The 20,872-nt window shown below is 39.2% G+C and overlaps 1 protein-coding gene across 1 annotated transcript; it reads left to right on the top strand.

Moving 5' to 3' along the window:
* The first annotated feature begins 9,877 nt into the window (after positions 1 to 9,877).
* Positions 9,878 to 20,437, top strand: ART4 (ADP-ribosyltransferase 4 (inactive) (Dombrock blood group)). Its single transcript, XM_061205412.1, has 3 exons — positions 9,878 to 10,048; positions 12,459 to 13,167; positions 20,346 to 20,437. The coding sequence occupies exons 1-3, from the start codon at positions 9,878 to 9,880 to the stop codon at positions 20,435 to 20,437; spliced, it is 972 nt and encodes a 323-aa protein (XP_061061395.1).
* The last annotated feature ends 435 nt before the right edge of the window (positions 20,438 to 20,872 follow it).

A 20,872-nucleotide genomic window follows, 5' to 3' on the forward strand; every position in this document is an offset into this window, starting at 1 on the left:
TGGGCAGAATTAGGTGTGTTCAAACCTGGTTGAACAACTGGTTGATGCATCACTAAAAAGAACCTTAAAATGTATTATTTTTAACCTAAAAGGAAATTCCTATTGTTATGCCTAGGAATCTCTACTTAACCCTGTGCTATTTTTAATATTTTAATTAATGTTTTAATGAAGGTATGAAAAGAATGGTATTCCAGTTTTTGCATGAAACTAAACCAAGAGTTATTGCTGTAATACTTTGTATTAGAATCAGGATTTGTGAAGGCATTGACAAGTTAAAATAAAGGGGCTAAGGATGCATAAACGTAAGGTCCTAAAAGTGAGCTTGCACTCATAATGAATAGTGGCTTGTGGAAGACTGTCTGCTCCATAAGTGTTTTTTATCAGCTAGCATCATTAAATAAATAAATAAATAAATAAATAAATAAATAAAAGTGAGCTTGCTAAATCTACTTCAAATTTACAGTTGCATAGGATCAGTGACATCTGACTTAATAATAGAAGTTCATGTCCGAATGACTCTATGATTTCTAATAGGTACAAATTCAGCAAGTGAAAAAAATGACATAGTTACACAAAAAAGCTGCTTCACCTTAGGTTGCATCAGTGAAAGAAAGCATTCAGAACAAAAGAAGCCTTTAGCCCCATTGATTAGATACATGTGTGGTGTCCTATTGCCATATTTCCAGGAGTCATTGACTTACTGGAATTTAGGAAGAGGAAGACGGCCAGGATGATAGTCTGAGGAACAGTTGAGTCAGAATGTTAAGTCTGGAAAGGGAAACCTGAAAGAACAGACAGCATCTTCAAATACTAGAAAAGAACAGAGGCAGTGGAGGGTGTGTGTGTGGGATTTGGCCCCCAGAGATGAGAAGTTATTTAAAACAATAGTGAATGGATTGGGATTAGATGAAACTGATGTAATAATATGTGTTATTTGATATGTTATTACATTTGGGGTAAGGTAGACAAACATTTTCCCCTCTAGTCAAACAAAAAACTAATGATTGAGAAATGTGATGTATGTTTGTAGCCTTCATTGTTAATGTGAGAAGATTTGTCACACGTCTTAGAGCAGGGGGAGAGCAAATTTCTGTTAGCATAAGGACAAAGTTATGAATTTTATAGAATAAGATTAATATTATGATTATGATATTAACTTTTCAAGTAGAAGATTGGAGTTTTTCAAAGAAAATTCATCTTTAAATTGGTGAAATAGATTTGACTTTAAATATTCATAGAACCTAGGAGGAAAATGGCTGTAGCATGGATGATTTTTTATTCGCATCATCATCCACGACAAAATAGCTTACTCTTCCCGCCTCTCAAGGACCAGCAATGGACAGGAAACCCAGATTTCACCTCTCTGAGAAGGGATACCTGGGTGGAGGAGAAAGGCCATCGATTTTTAGTAGAGGACAAAAGCTTCAAATTTTTCCAGATGCAGTCAGGACTGAGAGTACTGGAAGTTAATTATATTTCTAGGGAGTGGTTTGTGATCCCAGAGTAATAGGAGACTGGATAAGAGCCTTTATCTTTGGTGGGGTTATAGGTTAAAAGAAAACTTCAGGAGGCAGACTTCTGAGCCATAGGAAGCATTTACTCGCTGTGACCATCAGGACAAGAGTAAAGTTCATCCTCCCTGAATTACACCCTTCTGCCTTGAGTAGTAGAGACATGTCATATAGGAAATAAAAGGAAAGGGCCAACCACACAGGAAACAGATGTAAACTTGGTAAAAGCCCTCTGATTCATTGCACCTTAATGAACAGGTGTAAAGAAAAAATTATTGAATATAAAACTGTTATACCAAAAAAGAAGTATCTTAATTTCTAAGGAGTCTGGGAGCTAACGTGATTGTGGAACTAAATTTACAACTACTAATCCGTGGAATGCAGAGAGTTGCTATCGTAGGTCAGAAACCTCAGTCTACTTAGCAAGTCTGATGTACATGAGAAACAAGCAGTACTTCAATCAAAACGCGTGCTAAAGTGGGGAATGTGCAGAAAATGAAGGAACACAGCTCAAGAGAAAACTTTATATCATGGAAAATACTTGCCCAAAATATCATGTTATCACACACATACATGTACACACACACACACACACACACACTTTTTAAACCCCTGTAGACAAAGAATGTCCTGCCATATCAGTAAACAAAGCATGTTGCCGCCATCAAGCCTGACACCCCAGACGGTGTACCCTGAGGGGATTCAGGATGGAGAAAACAGGATTCTGGCCCTAGATAGTTAAGGTGCATATCAAAGGAACAATTTCAGTAAACCCAGACTCTTGCACCTTCCCGCACATAGAAAAGCACTAAATTCATTAACTTGAGATATCTGGTTTTCTTTAATTAGCAGTACTCTTTTGATGATCCGACTCCCTGGTGTTTTTTTTTTTTTTGGCAAAGGCTCCTATATATCCTGGCTCTTCCCTTAACTCTTTGGAGTGGTCCCTCAGAACAATCTGGGGAGACTGTCTCCTGGGCTTATGTCCTCTGTAAGTCCGCCAATTAAAACATAATTCTCAACTCTTAGGTTGTGCATTTTTTTTTCAGTTAACACCCCCAAACAGAAATGTCTGAAACCTCCCTGGAATGCAAGTGCTTAGCTGCTCCTGTCCCAGTGCCTGCTCGTTCCTTGCTTCTCCTGATTCTGCCATCCTCAGTTTCCCACAGATGAACTCCCTCACTCCACCTCTGAAAAGCCCAGCACTGCTCTTTTCCCTACTGCCACACATGCTGCCTCCTGTGGACCCCTTGGAGGAACCCAGGGCCCAGGGTCCTGGTGTTGGTTGCAGGTCCTCTCTGTTGCTACTCTGTCCATCCAGGAACTGCTCTCAAGAGTTATCTGGGATCATGGACCCTCCCTAGAAATAGAACTAACTTTCAGTAACTTCAATCCCAACTAGGTCTTCAAAATTTTGTACCAAATAAATACACTACAAGAATATGTTGTACAACACAGTATTTTATAACTATAAGTAGAATATAACCTTTAAAAATTATGAATCTCTACGTTGTACACCCGAAACATATAACATTGTACATCAACTATATCTCAATTAAAAAAAGACACCCATTTCACCTTTATGGCTCTGGAGCTATTTCAGGAACTGGAAACAAAAGATGCTTCATAGTTTTTATCACTTAGGAAATTCCAAAGGTTTTAGGAGCTGTGTGCCAGTAACCATGGACCAGACCAAATATATATTTATTATAAATCACAGTATCACAGGAACGTACATGGCAGAAGTTACTCTGTCAAGAATGTTGAGAAGGAGATTCACACTGGGTGAAAGACGATTACAAAGTTCTTTCCCAACACTAAGGTCCTATGCTTTAAAAAAAAAAAAGTGTAAATGAGAAAGGTTAGATAACTTGTTTCATAATGAAGCAATTGAACAATTGTTATAAAATATATTGAAACAATGGATGCTAGTGTCTCCTGAGAACAGTACACCACTTCTGTGATTTCCCTGCCAAAACCGCATAACCTGAATCTAATCATCAGGAAATAACAGGCAAACCTCAATTGAGAGACATTCTACAAAATAACGAAATACAAAATAACCATTTCAAAAATGTCAAGGTCAAAAAGCAAAATAAATACTGAGTAGATGTTCCAGTTTATAGAGACCAAAAAAACTTGACAACTAAGTGCAAATTGTGATCCTGGAAAACAGCTGTAAAGACCATTATAGGAACAGTTGATGAAACTTGTATATGGACTATGGATTACAGAATAGTATTGTACAAATGTTAAATTTCTTGATATTGGTAACTGTACTGTGGTTGTTAAGTGAATGTCCTTGTCATTAGGAAATAAATTCTGAGGTATTTAAGGGTAAAGTGTGCAAAGGGGAGCAAAATAGTTCTCCCCAAAATGTGTCACTTTGGCATGTGGGTTATTTTGAACTGAAGGCAACCAAGACCGGGCAGTCTCAAGGAAACCTTTTACCTCTCTTCACTGCCTGAAAGAATTTAAATAGGGCCCTGACAGAAAGAGAGCTATCACCAGAGATAACTTTTTATCTCTTTGGCAGGGCAAACATCTAATTACCAAATATCTGCTCTTCTCATCTTCCTGTGATTTGCCCTCCTCCCCTTTGAAGCCCCAGGGCCATATCCCATTCCTTAGCCAGAATGGCATACAAGCCTCAATTACCTGACTGCCTTTGGATTTCATATTTTTTATGGGAATCCCACACATACAAAATTAAATTTGTTTTTCTCCTGTTATTTTGTCTTACATCAGTTTAATTTTCAGATGACCAGCCAAAGACCCTATAAGGGAGGAAGGGAAAAATTTCTGCCCCTACAGGTGTTAAATTAATTAAACAAGGAGGCCATGAGACTGACGTGGTGCTAATACCTTGGCAGCCTATGCAAACAAGCCAAAACCTAAGTCTGTACTGGCCTCAAGGTGGAGAAATCAAAACCCAAGGACTACTCATCACAAACAGCCAATGAGGCTTTTCCATATATGACAGATGCTAAGCTACAGCCAATCAATTTCCTTGCTTTGCTTTCATCTTTTCTCTATATGTCTCTCCCCAGCGCCTCTCAGTGGAGCATTCCTAACCACTTCTATTTGGCAACTGTCCAATTTGAGTGAGTTGATTTTTGCTCAAACTCCTAAAATTTTTTAATATGCCTCAGTTTATCAGTTAGCAAAGGGCATGATGTCTGCAAATTATTATCAAGTGGTTTAGAAAAAAAGAGAGAATGATAGAGCAAGTGGGGCAAAATATAATGTCAGCAATCGATGAATGTGGATAGTGTGAATGCAGTTCGTGTGCCTGACCCACAGTGAGGCCAGACAAACCAAAACATTAGAGTTTGGAGCAGAGAAAGGTTGATTGCAGGGCCTTGCAAGGAGAACGGCTCATGTCCTAAAAAACCCCAAACTCCTTGAAGAGTTTCAGCAAAGCCTTTTTAAAGGCCGGGTGAAGGAGGGGTGTTCCAGAGTATGTGATCAGCTCATGTACCGTTCTCTGATTGGTTGATGGTGAGTAACAGGGCAGTTAACCTTATCAATCCTTAGGTGCCAGTAGGTCTGGGGGCTACATTCTCATGATCATCAAGTAGCTAATTTCTTCTATTTGGTGGTGGTTTTTAGCATCTGAAAAACTCAGGAAATATGCATGAGATACTCTTATCTGGGTACTTTAAAGAGGAGCTACAGCAGAAAATATGGGGCAGGGGTCTGTACCAGGAAGGCCCCGTAGGGTCCTGCTCAGTTACAATAGGGCGTGGGAGTTCCTTGGATATACATATGTTCCTTGTACAGAAACTTGCAATGTTTCTCTAAGTTTAAAATTTTATCTAAATAAAAAATTATAAAAAATATGAAATAATTGAAGGAGTTTTGCTCACTTCGATAAGAGTTTGAGGGTAAAAGAACAGATAAGTTAAAATGTTAAAACCATCCTGACTACCTAATTTTGAGACCATTATCAAACTCCTTTCCTTTGGATAACAAGGACTTCTGGCAGTGCCTCCATTAAATTAACTCAGGTCCAAAGGCGTTCAGTAAGATCCAAACAAGGAATACCAAGAGCCATTTCCAAACCTTGAGGCCAGTGGCAAAAGATACATGCCCCACCCACCTCCCTTCAAAGGCTCTCTAGTGACTACTTCAACCCATGCTCCGAAAGTAGCTTTAGAAAACTGGTCTAGAATGTTCAGAATGTATTCTAGAAAATCAGCAAAATATTTTCTTAAACAGCTGTTTATAAAAAATTTAATAGAAATTAACTTTCACTTTGTTAAACACCCTATGAGTTGTTGGTCTTCAAATATCTGAGTAGCCAACATGCTTTGAGCACCTGCTAAGTGTCAGTGGCATCAGGAAACTGAGGAAACTGCAGAGCAGAAAGGTAAAATACATGCCTGGGTCAAATGTTAAGGAAGTGATAGAACACGGGATTGAGCGGAAGTATCTTTCTCAAGAACTCATGTTCTATTCATCAGTCAATCTGCTTCTGAGACAGTATAGTTCATGGATCTATTCCATGATATTTTACAGAGTATCTCAATTTCATTGCCAACACGACCCTGCAAGAGTGGTGTTGTCATCTTGGTTTTTATATATAAAGAAGTTGAGACGGAGAACTGACATTACTTATTCAGATTCACAAAAGCTGGGAAATCATGGAAGCAAAATACCAACACAGTTCTGTACAACTTCAAGACCCATATCCCTTTTACCCATCAAGACAGCAGATTGCATTTTGAAGAACTGGGCATCATTAAGAAAATGGTAACTGGGTGAACATCAAGCTCTAAATTAACTAATATTAAATTTTCTCATGGGAACTTTAATAAAATAACCCTCAAGGCAAAAGATGATTTTTTTCAATGACTCTAAACATTGTCAGAAAACTTTATTTTAATCAAAAATATACACACACTCGCACACCAGACCTGTGGCCTTTCCCTACCCAGATATTACTGTTGGTGTTCTCTTGCTTCCCTCCCTCTTTCCCTTCTTCTCAGTCTCTTTTCTCTGTTTCTGTCTCTCTGTCTCGCTCTTCCTCCCTCCCTCCTCCCTCCTCCTCCCCACCTTTAAATTCCAGCTGTACAAAAAGATTACAAAGGTTCCTGCTGCCCCCTAATGGTCTTATTTTGGAAACGGCAGTCACATTAGGAAAATCAACAAAACCTTCACAGACAAAAATAATAAAATGACAGTTAACAGGGAAGTTCCCTGGCCGTCCAGTGGTTAGGACTGGGCGCTGTCACTGCCGAGGGCCCGCGTTCAATCCCTGGTTGGGGAACTAAGATCCGGCAAGCCACGCGGCACAGCCAAAAAAAAAAAATGACACTTACAGTCCTTTAGAATTTTTGGAGACAGTGGGCCAGGGAGGTAAGAGGAAACCGCCTGCGATCACTGACAAGTTATTTGCCCTCACAGAGTTTCAGCAAATACACCCATAAAGTGGAGGTTAAAATATCTCTTCCTTATAGTTGTATTGTGGGTTGAGATAACATACCAAAAGGTCTTGAAGCACAGTACACTCTCCAGAAAAGGTAATTATTATCACATTATTTATTTTTGACAACTCTACAAGGTTAAGGAAACTGAAGCTCAGCACAGCTTGCAGGGTTTTTTTTTTAAGTTAACTCAGCTACCAACCTGTAGAACTAGACCCATAATCCAAGTTTTTGGACTCTAATTTTAGTTCTCTTCATGAAACCTCAGTATCCCAAATTAACAGTTGATAACAAGGAATCTTAAGAACTATTAAAATCTTAAAGGGATATTTTCATACACTACTCATGTTTTCAATGAAGTCCAAAACTATATACATTTCATTGATAAGTGATCACATCTCTAAATTGTGTCTTAAAATTGCAAGAAGAAAAGCACACAAAGATTTGTGTCCAAAACATGTTCATAAGTCATTGTTTATAATAGTACAAAGTTGAAAACAGGCTAAATGTAATACATTTATTCAATAAACTTTGGTACAAATAAGAATGTTTTGGTACAAATAATAATGTTTTTATTTATTAAAAAATTTCTCAGTGCCAGGTGCTGTTAAAGGGTTATAAATGTATCAAAGCATTCAGAGAGGTAAGTACTATTATTATCTCCCCTTAACAAATTGAGGAGGGATTTCCCTGGTGGTTCAGTGGTTAAGACTCCGGGCTTCCACTGCAGGAGGCCCAGGTTCGATCCCTGGTCCGGGAACTAAGATCCTGCATGCTGCACGGTGAGACCAAAAAAACAAAACAAAACAAAAAACCATATGAGGAAACTGAGGAACAGAGAAGCTAAGTACTTACGTGAGGTCAAACATCAAGTAGGAGAGCCAGGAATTGAACTGACATGTCTTTCTCAAGAGTCCGTGTCCTATTCACCAATCTTTTTTTATGACAGTATAGTCCATGGATCCACCCCATATTTCACTGCATGGTAGCACTGATGGTAGAATATTGTACAGCCATAAAAAAACATGTTTTCAGTAAGTATTAAGTTACATGTGGGCATGCTTACATTAAAACATTAAGGGATTGGGCTTCCCTGGTGGTGCAGTGGTTGGGAATCTGCCTGCCAATGCAGGGGACACGGGTTCGAGCCCTGGTCTGGGAAGATCCCACGTGCCGCGGAGCGGCTGGTCCCGTGAGCCACAATTACTGAGCCTGCGCGTCTGGAGCCTGTGCTCCGCAACAAGAGAGGCCGCGATAGTGAGAGGCCCGCGCACCGCGATGAGGAGTGGCCCCCGCTTGCCACAACTGGAGAGGGCCCTCGCACGGAAGCGGAGACCCAGCACAGCCATAAATAAATAAATAAATAAAAATAAATAAACCCAAAGTTAAAAAAAAAAAAAAACATTAAGGGAAATCAATTATACTTCAATTTTTTAAAAAAGGAAACATAAGATGTAGAAGAAAAAAATAAGGGAAAAAACAGCATGCAAAATTGCACACATTATTTCAGTCCTAGAATGTGTGTGTGTGTGTGTGTATGTGTGTGTGTAAAACCAAAATCTAAATCTAAATAGTACCTTTTTCCAGATGATGGGTTATGGGTAATTTTGTTTCCTCCTTTATACTTTTCTAGATATTCTGAACTTTTGTTATGAGACATAACTCCTGTGATTATCAGAAAATTTAGTTTAAAAATATTTACTGTTGCTGAAAAAAATACCAGAATTTCCAAGAACAAGATTTCATTTCCCTTCACAGTTAAATAATGAATCGGAAAGTGTAAGTGGGAAAGATTTGCAAGAAAAACAATTACCCCAAGCACTGGGAACAGAGGAAGGATGTTCAGACTAGAAAGGGAAGTGTCTAAGAGATAGCGTTTCATAGGACATTTATGCTGAATGAACACAGCACGCTGGAACCTGTTCTTGATCGATGTCACCTACTTTTGAGTGCTGTCGGCTGCTCAGAGGCTGTCTTCTGACAGTGGTCATTTGGATTCGCTACAGACTGAAACAGTGTGGGTTGAGAATCTGATGCCTTTAGAAGAGAAAACATAGAAGATCTGTGATCTGAACAGGTATAATTTCTAGAATGGACGATTTCAAACGTGCAGTGGAAAAGCAGCAAAGAGAGCTTTCTTTTTGGCAGTAACCCTACTGTTTTGCTTCGTGGCAGTCCCTTCTGGGCAGGGCCTATCAGCAGTACCAGATGAGCCCAACATAGGCCCACCTTAAGGTGGCATCTTCCCAGGGACCTGCACGAGCCAATCATATCACTCAAAGGCTGCAGCTCAGGATAAAACCACTTGGCCCCAAACACCATACAGTGCATGCCTTTGCCTGCCGCCTTTTTTTCCTTTTATTTATTTATTTATTCATTTTTGGCTGCGTTGGGTCTTTGTTGCTGCATGTGGGTTTTCTCCAGCTGCAGAGAGCGGGGGCTACTCTTTGTTGCGGTGCGCATGGGCTCTAGGTGTAGGGCTTCAGTAGTTGTGGCACATGGGCTTTGTTGCTCCGCGGCATGTGGGATCTTCCCTGACCAGGTCTCGAACCCGTGTCCCCTGCATTGGCAGGTGGATTCTTAATCACTGTGCCACCAAGGAAGCCCCTTCCTGCCTTCTTAAAAAAGTTAAGGCTAAGCTGGTGATCCTGACTCTTAACAAGACTTTGGAATTTCCCGGCATAGAGACTAGATCAGGATTTTTTTTAAGTTGGAAACTAATTCGAGTTCACTACAGAATCCCTTATTTGGTGCACAAGTCTGGCTATTCAACAGAGATTTCAGCTTTGCAAGTCAGTTGGAGTTGATTTCTTCCCTTGGAAACTGCTAGTTGGTGGTGGTCAACAGAAGTCTCAACATAGACATAGGCGAGGAAGGTTCTTGCTGAGACTCACCCCAAGAAAACCCCAAAGGAGCACCCTGAGAACTGATTTCAGGATGAAGCTGCAAGGGCGAAGAAGTGCTTTTAACAACAACAAATGCTGCCCTTTGACCAACAGATGCAGAAGGATTCTTCTCCCAAATACTGCAGCCCCCGAGGTGAGAATCTGGCTCCTAAGAGGGCAACTTCCTCTCCTGCTGCTGTGCTCAAGTCTGCAGAGACCCACGGTGAGTTACCACGGAGGAGGTGATCTCTTTATGATCAGGGCTCCAATGGAGCATTCTCCTGGTGCAACCTTTAGATGACCTTTAGTCCCTTGGGATATAATTTCACTTAGACATTTTAACTAACAAGTAATGCTGGCAAAGAGGGTTGAAAACGATTATTAAAAATTGTGGAGTTCTTTACAGTTTACAGATTTGGCATCACAGAAGCTAGAGGCATAGCATTTTTTTCTTGATTCTCCATAAAATTTAAGTAAAACATTGCTTCTGTAGGACAAACAAAGCAAAATCAACCAAGTCTATTTGGCTTTATCCTGTATCATATGGATCAACTCAAAAGAGGCATTATAAAGTTCTATATAATGAAAAATAACCTAATGTTAAGAGAAAACAGTTTCAGTGAGCCCAGACTCTTGCATCTTCCCATAAATAGAAAAGCACTAAATTCCTTAATTTTAATGTCTGGTTTTCTTTAATTAACAGTAATCTTTTCATGTTCCGAGTACCTGCCCTTTGTTACAAAACTCCTATATATCCTAGCTCCCCCCTCACCTCCTCAGAGCAGTTCTCTCGGGGTTACTTGAGATGCCATCTCCCGGGCTTGAAGTCCTAAAAATTCCCACCGAATAAAACATAATTCTCAACTTTAAAAAAAAAAAAAAAAGAAAGAAAACAGAATACCCATTTGATATCTAGTAATAGATTAAAGTTTTGGAGTTTACAAGGTTTGATAGAAGATATTTTTTATTTTGTTTTGGCTTAAATAGATTCTGTAGAACTATTTGCAAATCTGCTATAAAGAATTATCGGTTAAAATCATTTAAGCAGTCTTAAAATTTTGTTCCAGTTTACACACAACTAGATGACTTCTCACCATAAATAACATAGTAAAAATACCAAATGGTATGCTTTTGAGTTCCAGCTACAACACTGTTGACATTCACTGGATGGAATTTTATCTCTTAATATGTTCCTTAGTAAGTACTGTTCATTAGGAAAGCATCATTTCTTTGCCAAGAAGGAAACACCTTGAAATTTACATAACTGAAAAATATGGCTCTCAATTATGGACGGATGATACATAATGAACTTGTCTTCAAATCTCTAACTTTAATTTAATATGCACTGGGTATCAATAAGTAATATTCCATTGGCTACCCATGAGAAAATGTCTTTTTCCCACTCCTGGTTTCTAAGAAGAAGGACTTTACCAGGAACCCCACTGACCTCTGTCCAACCCTTTCCTCACATCGCTTCCCTGGAGGTGGACAGACGTTACTTGACTGGTAACGTCAGGAAGAATAACTGGATATGCTGTGTTTGCTCTTCTTCTTCCTGAGAATTAACCCAATGGCAACAGGCATGAGTTCTGTGTTCCTCCCATGACAAGAATCTCACCTAGACAGGCTGCAATCCAATACTGCCTGCAGCTAAGTGGGCAAGTCAGCACATTCTGGGGTTTACCCTTAACAAGCCCACCAGCCATCAGACCTAAAGATGGGTGCTCCAACGTGTTCTCATTCACTAGTAAAAATTATATTTTAGCCTTCATATTTCAAGTCCTGAGCAGAGGAGAGGGTTGTCATTTACTGGGGGGCCCCTTGGAGAACCCAACATTACTCATCACTTAAGTCTTTTCTTAAATCAAAGCCAAAGACTTAATATAGGTTTTAGGTATTCTTAAAGAGATATTCCTTATAACACCCGTGTGAGAATGTGAAGGGGTTAGGAGAGGAAACATAGTATAATTAAACTTTGATTATTAATTTTTTTCTTCAAAATACTCAATATGCAAAAAGACTGTTTTCACTGATACAAAAAGGGTCACTTCCTCCGTGGGGAGATGAGGATTTTTTGTGCTTTCAGTAATATTTGTCAAACCAAATTCAACATCTAGCATGGGTCACAGATACAGGAAGGACTGGATCAGTGTAATGGTTATGAGTGAAACTTACTTCAGCAAATACTGATTTTGAGCAGACAACTTGGTCTTATACAGTGTAGCAAATCTGCTACCACACCGTAAAAATTTAAAAAACAGAAACTTCAATTAAATAGAGTCAGGAGACCAGAAAGGGGAGCTCTCATGCCCTGAGACATAGCAGAGTCCAACAGGAAGAAGAAAAACACCTCTTCTTTCCTGGCAAGGACTGGGCGAATGTAAAGCCATGAACTCTTTGTTTACTATACCCTCCCATCTTCCTTTTCTTCTCTATGAAAGCATTCTTCTTCCTTGCCCTGTAGGGACTTGTACATGGCACACTGCAGTCACAGAACCTGAATTGCAACTCTCTGCTGATCCTGAATAGACATATCTTTGCTGCAGAAATACCTGGCACTCTATTCACTTCAGGTCAACAAGATTCATCATCGGATTTGAAAAATTAAAATCAAGATTTTGCTTTCCTTATAGGTCGCAGTTAAAATTGACTTTGACTTGGCACCAAGTTCCTTTGATGATCAGTACCAAGGCTGCAGCCAACAAGTCATGGAGGACCTGATTCAAGGGGATTATTTTACAAAAGAACTAGAATCTGGTAGGAATTACCACAGGGTCTGGCAACGTGCACACTTAACCTGGTTGAGACAAGGAAAAGCTCTCCCTGAGAACATGACTATTACACATGCTGTGGCCATCTTGGTTTATTCATCAAACGACAGTGTTCGTTCAGACTTCTCCAGAGCCATGGCCAGTGCTGCTGGGTCTCCCCAGCAATATAAACGTTCATTCCATTTCAAATATCTACACTACTACCTGACCACGGCAATCCAGCTGCTGAGGAAAGAGATTGTCACAAGGAATGACCCTCTGTGTTATGAGGTGCACCATGAGGTGAAGGGCGTTTACTTGGAAGCCCCCATGGGTGCCACCATTCGCTTTGGCCAATTCCTCTCCACCTCTCTCCTGAGAGAAGAGGCACAGAAGTTTGGGGACCAAACTCTATTTACCATATTGACCTGCCTGGGGGCACCTGTACAAGACTTCTCTCTCAAGAAGGAGGTCCTGGTCCCTCCCTATGAGCTGTTTGAAGTTGTAAATACGAGCTACCACCCAAGAGGAAATTGGTTGCAATTGCGGTCAACTGGGACCCAGAGCACGTATAGCTGTCAGCTGCTAAAAGGTATTGTTATTGATCCAAATTGAATCCACTCTTACCAGGATTGCAGGCCACCATTTATTTTTTAATCTTTTCAAAGAAATATTTATTTATTAATTTTAATTTTTTCTTTTTCTTTTTTAAATTTTTATTGGAATATAGTTGATTTACAATGTTGTGTTAGTTTCAGGTGTACAGCAAAGTGAATCAGTTATACATATACATATATCCACTCTTTTTTAGATTCTTTTCCCATATAGGTCATTATAGAGTATTGAGTAGAGTTCCTTGTGCTATACAGTAGGTCCTTATTAGTTAGCTATTTTATATATAGTAGGGTGTATACATCAACCCCAATCTCCCAATTTATCCCTCCCCCCATTTTCCCTCCTGGTAACCATAAATTTGTTTTCTACATTACTATTCTTTTATAAAAGTTGTTTTTCTGAGTGAGCTTGGGGGAAAAAGGCCAAAAACATGGATATTGGCCTTCAGTAATGGTGGAATTGGCAGATTAGAGAAAACTCACCTTGTTTCTTGGTTTCTCCTCTCTTCTTTCTCCTCAACTACCTGTAGGAAAATGTGCTTTGCAATGGCACGGATATACAGGGCATTCTAGACAGAGAGAGTAAATATCTCTACTGGAAAAGGTAGTGCATAAAATATAGCATCTTACCTTCTCCCTCAAGCTCATTTTTTGTCATGGTCATTTCATGAACAAGAAGTGCTAAAAATAAAGCAGGAAGTGTGATTTATTCATCCACTCCTATCTATTAATCGTCTTCTCTGTTCCAGGAACTGGGATAGGAGGACCCAGGCGATACAAAATGAATAAAGCAAAATTACTATCCTAGGAGGATTTTTAGTCTAATGAGAAGTGGAAATATGAACAAATGTCTACACACAAGAGCACTAAGTATACACCGGATGTTTAAGCAATGGTTATGGCTGCTCAGTGAAGGAAGCTGCTCATTATCTCTGGGGCAAGTGAGAAGGCTTCACAATAGGAGACCACTTGGGACTTGAAGTAGGAATGGGGGTTTTCAGTGAAAAAAGAGAGAAAACGTCATTTCAAGCAGAAAAAGCATATATTGAATCACAGAGATTTCAAACAGCCTGGTATCTTCAGGGAAATTTTGAAATTCTGGATGGCTGGAAGGTAGGGTGTGTAGGACAGAGGAAGAGGCCAAGAGTAGAAAGGAAGTAGGAGACTGATAGGGGCTGGAGAGTTCTGATAGGGCCAGATTTTTTAAAAAAAAAACTCTTGTATTCCATGCCAAGGACTTTCAAACTTCATGCTGTAAGTAGTGAGAAACCATTAGAAGTCTGTAAGGAATGGAGTATCAATCAGATCAGTATTGTAGCAAGATCCTTGGTGATATTGTGAAAAATGAACCAAAGCAGGAGAAATGAGAGTTATCACAATAAAAATATGTTAGTCTCTTTTTAGAAAAACATGTGACTGATTCCATTTTATCCTTGTATGTTGCCAGCCACAGTCGTTTGACAGAGCAAATGCTGTGCAAATTCGGTAGCAAATGCTGTACCCTGTTTGATTCAGAAAGAGGAAGATTGTCCTTATCCACATGTGCATTCGTTTACACTCAAAGTCAACTGCAGCCCAGCTACAGGGTCTACCTTTGAAATATTCCCAAATCTTCCTCTACCCCATCATCACTGCTGCTGTTAATAATTCAGCCTGTCAGCATTTCTCAACACGTCAGGGCTGCAGTGTTGCAAATGTCCTCAAACTGGCATCCACACTGAGGTCAAGGTCCTGCTCACTCTGGCCTATCTGTAAGGCCAGAGACAGTCATTTCCATTAACTGATAAGTACCACTCTGCTTATTGCAACATCCTGGAGCAGTATTAGATTGATGCAAACATGAACAATGGGAGAAGGGAGGCGGCATGTTTTTCTTATCTGAGAGTCCTTCACTGGGAGGGAGTAAGGTCAGTGGTCTCCCCAGCCCTGTTTTTCTAGATGGATGCTGTTGCCCACTTGACTTCTGACCAATCAGCTGGACTAACCATTCACCTCAGCCTGGGGAATTCACAGAATCTAATTTCTCATGAAACCGGAATCCTCTCAGGAAACTGTTTCTTCTCCTTTCGATTTTTTCACCAGCAGAAGCCACAAACTATTCTATGTCCCCAAAAGTCCCTGTGAGCCAGTGACTTATGTTTCCTCCTCCGGTTCCCTTTTAATCTGACAGACGCAATATGTGAAAAGCAACATGAAGGCATTTAAAATGGGTCAGCCAGGGACACTGCAGTTCTCCCAATGAAGAGACGGTAGATCAAAGAGCAGAGCTGCCCCAGTCCTTCAATGTATTTCAAAATTGCTTCCATTAAGTTGTAACTGAAGTTTTCAAGTTCAAAGAGTTCCTAGGAATCTGTGGCCTTCAAAGAGTCAAGAGGTCAAATTGGTAGCATAACACATTGATGGGAGTGAGTTGGCAAAAGAAAAATTGTTTAAGACATTCTAAACTAATAGCTTTTTCTTCTAATTCTTCTCTCACCCCTCCCATGACCTATACTTGTTACCATAGAAACATGTTTTCAGGCCCATTGGAAGACTCAAAATATGTTATGTTAGTTATTTGTCCTTAAATGTTGCTTCTTTCAGCAAAATACTCTGTGCCAAAAATCTGTAGACACTCAAATACATGCTCTGTTCTGTATCATTGGATTCACAAAGAAGAGGGGTTTATTTGCGAAAATGTTTCACATAATTAAAATTCTTAAGCATGCTTCTAGAAAAAATGTAGTCAATTGTTTGCAGTCAGTGTGGTTTTACATGCTAATCTTGCCAGTTACTAGCAGTGAGAATACAGGCAAATGGCTGAGTCTCTCTGTGCCTCAGTTTCTTTATATGTAAAATAGGAACAATTTTTAAAAATAAAACTTACCTTGTAAGATTCTGGTGAAGAGAAAACGAATGAACGCATGCAAAAGCTCTTAGAACCGTATGTGACACATGTAAGTAAGTAATCAAAACTCTTTAGCTACTATTACTATTACCATAATAAGTCTTTATTTTATTAACCTACTGTTTCCTATTTTCTTTTACTCTGGGCTTCAGTTATCCCAAAGTAACTTTCCCAATTTGTGGCATCACACTTACCTTGAAGTAGCATGTCTGTCTCAGACGAATGGATGAAAGAATGAGTAATTGGATGAATCTGGAGACCACAGGGCATGATGGGTAGAGCAGAGATGGTGGAACCAGTGAGAGCTGGGCATATGTTAGTAGCTCTGTGGCCTTGTGCAAATGACAACTCTGAGCCTGTTTCTTCATTTATAATATGGGGGCAATACTTGCCTGGAGGGAATGTTGTGATAGCACTTGTTACCCACCCTCTCAAACACAATTGAAAAATTCTGGGAAAGTACTTTGCACATGGAGCTGGGATAATAGTTTAATAGCACAAATGTCTACTTCAGTAATATTGACAGTTAGAATAGAAAGAAAGGAAGAGACAGAAGAAATACATTTTTTTTTTGGCCATGCCATGCGGCTTGCGGGATCTTAGTTCCCCCACCAGGAATCGGACCCGGGACCCCTTCAGTGGAAGCACGGAGTCTTAACCACTGGACTGCCAGGGAAGTCCCATAGACAACATTCTAAAAGAATAACACTCATCACTCTAAATTTTGACAGAAAGAGGTTATAGATAACATTTACCACCAAATAAGATTAACTAGATATACTGCGTGTCACTTTTACCTTTTTTTTTTTTTTGCTTTTTTCAAGAGATTGAATATGTATTTCTGAACAATCTAACTCACAGATTCAGACTTCATGAGATAAAAGGCATAATAATTATGCATTTCTCCCCAGACTGTATACCTAAGGCAGAGGTGACCAAATTCAGGTTATAATACACCAATAAAATGGTATTTGTATAGAAATTTAGTTTACAAAAGGCTTTCACACACATTATCTGTTTAATTCTTACAACCACCTGTACTTTGGGCTATTGACCCCCCTATAATGATGTGAGCACTGAGGATTAGAAAGGTTAAATGGTTTTTGTAAGATTATTCAAGCAGGCTATATATAACAAAAGTGAGACCATTTCCCATTTTTTCTGACAAAAAGTCCAGGACAATTTTCTCTGTAGGTCACTTTCAGGAGATTTATTTTGCCATTCAAAAATGTTATTGAGAACCTACAATTGGTTTCAATCTTCTGTGACTCTGACTATTGACATTATAAACACACTTCACATTCATATAAATATACAAATACGTTCACACAAATGTATATATAACAAGATAATAGTTGATCTTTTCACATTCATTTAACTAGTGTTTTTTATCTTAACCTATTTTATTACATTATTAAAGATTGATGGCCATGACCTACTGAACTGATGTCACAAACCATTAATGGGATCACAACCTCCAATTTGAAAAGTACTGTCCTAGGGACAGAGGGAATAAAAAGCATTGAATAGTCTAGAAGAAAAGTAAAGACAAATACAAAAGTAAAGTTAATGTGAGTTGTTCTGAAATGAGAAATTTTGTAGATTGTAATTCATTTCATTCACAGATTTTTTTCATTTATTCTCCTAAATATATTGTCTGCCTGTGTGAAAATAATAATAATAATAATAATGTGAGGTAGAAATGATAATGACCGTATGAGAGGTAGAGAAAAAGTATCAAGAAGAGTTAGGAAAGAAAAGTTACTTTAACCTGAGAAAATAAAATTGAAATAAGCTATTTTTAATATCCTAGTTATTATGAAGGGAGCTTAAGAGGTGGTTTTGAAGGATGAGTATGATTACCACATAGTAATGTCTCTATATTTGTCTCTTACTTGAACATTAGCATAATCACAGTGAAGCAAAGTGAAGAGTAGTGGTGGTGATCCTAGTATTTCCAAAAACCTGGAGGTGCTCTCATTTTACAGATGAGAAAACTGAGGCCCAATGAAAGTAACAAAAATGATCACAGTCAAGCATCTAGGGGTAGAGCTTCAATACCAAAGCCAATCACACCCTCAAATCATGATCTTTCTCTGTTTCCTTGTCAATCAGTTGCTGACAACTCTTCAGTAGAATCTTATCCCATGAAAAAGTGAGAAAGGGTGGGGTTAGAGGTCCATGTGATCTCTAGCCTCAATGAAGAGAAAACAAAACAGAAAATGCTTAAGAATCATTCTAAGGAGTGACCTGCTAAAGTGGTATTGATCGTTCCTAGGTCCCTGTGAGAATTCAGATAATACAATTTTAACACAAACTTTGACAAAAGCTTAGAAATAAGTATGCATTATTAATTTTTCTTATCTAAGAAAAGTGGGGTTTTGAAAATTACTGTTGGTAATTTTCCAAATAGAAATTCCAGGAAACTCAAGGGATCTTATATATTATGTGGAAGTAATGGAAAAGTATTTCCCCATCATCTGATCATCCTATCAAACAATATGGTCATCAAACAATTGAGGCAATCACAGAGTTGAATGATTTTCTACCTCAAGTGTCTTTTCTATGCTAAATAATCAGCAAAGGCTGGTTGAAAAGGAGATTCCACTCTTTAGAGCATTTTTTAAATTTTATTTATTTATTTTATTTTTGCCTGCTTTGGGTCTCCGTTGATGCACATGGGCCCTCTCTAGTTGTGGCGAGCGGGGGCTACTCCTCACCGCGGTGCACGGGCTTCTCACTGCAGTGGCTTCTCTTGTGGCGGAGAACAGGCTCTAGGCACATGGGCTCAGTAGTTGTGGCTCACAGGCTCTAGAGTGCAGGCTCAGCAGCCGTGGCACACGGGCTTAGCTGCTCCGCGGCACGTGGGATCCTCCTGGACCAGGGCTCGAACCCGTGTCCCCTGCATTGGCAGGCAGACTCCTAACCACTGCACCACCAGGGAAGCCCTAGAGCGTTTTTTAAAGGTTTACATCTTCCATCTTATTCTATATCTTTATCCCATTGTACTCCCAATTAGTAGTTATACCTGACAATAATTTTTTATATTTCAGTGTTTCTTCCATCAGCCACACCTTAGTGGCTGCTAACCTTTCCCATGAAGAGTGTGTACGTGTAAGCAGTATACACACACACACACACACACCCCCAAACAGGACTGTGTGAATTGTTTTTGCTCACCTTGTAATAAAAAAAATTTGATGAATGGACATGCAATATATGGAGAGATAATACAGTGGTTAAAAATACAAAGTTGAGCCAGACTGCCTAAGTTTGATGGCTGCCTACACTACTTACCAGATGCATGATGTTTGACAAGTTTCTTCAGATCTCTGTGTCACAGTTTTATCAACTAAAAAATGAGGATAATGAGGATAAATGCCTCATAGATTTTGTGTGGATTAAATGAGTTAATTTATAGCAAGTGCTTAAAATGATCCCAGCACAGAATAAGCCTTTAATCAATGTTCACTTTCATAATGGTGATAAAGATGGTGATAATTAAGATGGGGATGATGGTAATGGTAATAATTCTGCTGCTGATGATGATAAAGATGGGAAATCCGGAGATCTCTACCCCCAACTTGCTGGGTACCCTGAAGTACACCTCTTAACCTCTTGGTACCTGTTTTATCATCTGCAAAATAAGCAAGCTGTCAGTTAGAGAACTCTAAGAGAGAATATTTTTTTTAAAGTGGCTAGCTTCACACTGTTTACAATAGCCAGGTCATGAAAGCAACCTAAATGCCCATCGACAGACGAATGGATAAAGACGTGGTATATATATACAATGGAATATTACTCAGCCATAAAAAGGAATGAAATTGGGTCATTTGTAGAGATGTGAATGGACCTAGAGACTGTCATACAAAGTGAAGTAAGTCAGAAAGAGAAAAACAAATATCATATATTAAAGCATATATGTGGAATCTAGAAAAATGGTACAGATGAACCGGTTTGCAAGGCAGAAATACAGACACAGATGTAGAGAACTAACGTATGGACACCAAGGGGGGAAAGTGGCAGGGCAGGTGGGATGAACTGGGAGACTGGGACTGACATGTATACACTAATATGTATAAAATAGATAACTAATAAGAGCCTGCTGTATAAAAAATTAACTTTTTAAAAAGTGCTAGCTTCAAATATTTTTGTTAGGAATTTTCTAAGTTTAAAAAGTGAACCAAAGGAGAAATGAGGTGGTTTTAAAAAAAAATCTCTGCTACCTAAAACATCTCTAACTCTTTTTATGTTTTTTTGTTTTCACAGCTTCCAGCAAAAAGTGCATCCCTACTCCCGTAGTTATTGCTTCTCTCTCATTTTTGACCTGTGTCATCATCTCTTCCAAAAGTAGAGCATAAAGGAAGGTTGTGGTTTTTGCCTTCCCTGTATCCTTTTGCTTTATCCCAGTCAGGGCACCCTGAATACCCGTAGAGAATCATTCTGCCCAGCTATCAACTGATTCAGAGCTGGCTCAGTCCACTGCCTATGGGTAGACCTGTAGGTATATTTCTTCTTCATGGATACAGAGATTCATGTTAGGTAGAAAATGACTCAGTCTGAGCCTGTGAGACATAATCAGGGTACTTTATTGGAATTGGGGCTGGGAGTGGGGTGGGGGCCATTTTTTTTTTTTTTTGAGTGGAGATTAGTGAAAGCAGAATATGAGCCTAGAATCGCTAGCAGCTATCTTGCCACTGAGAAGAGAGACCCTATCTTCCTAAGAATGGAGCTAACACAATGAAAGAAGAGCTGAGAAATGAAAAGAAAGTGAATCTTGGTGAGAGTCTATGTGC

This window comes from Eubalaena glacialis, chromosome 11 (genome assembly GCF_028564815.1).
Source record: "Eubalaena glacialis isolate mEubGla1 chromosome 11, mEubGla1.1.hap2.+ XY, whole genome shotgun sequence".
In the NCBI taxonomy this organism is placed as follows: domain Eukaryota; kingdom Metazoa; phylum Chordata; class Mammalia; order Artiodactyla; family Balaenidae; genus Eubalaena; species Eubalaena glacialis.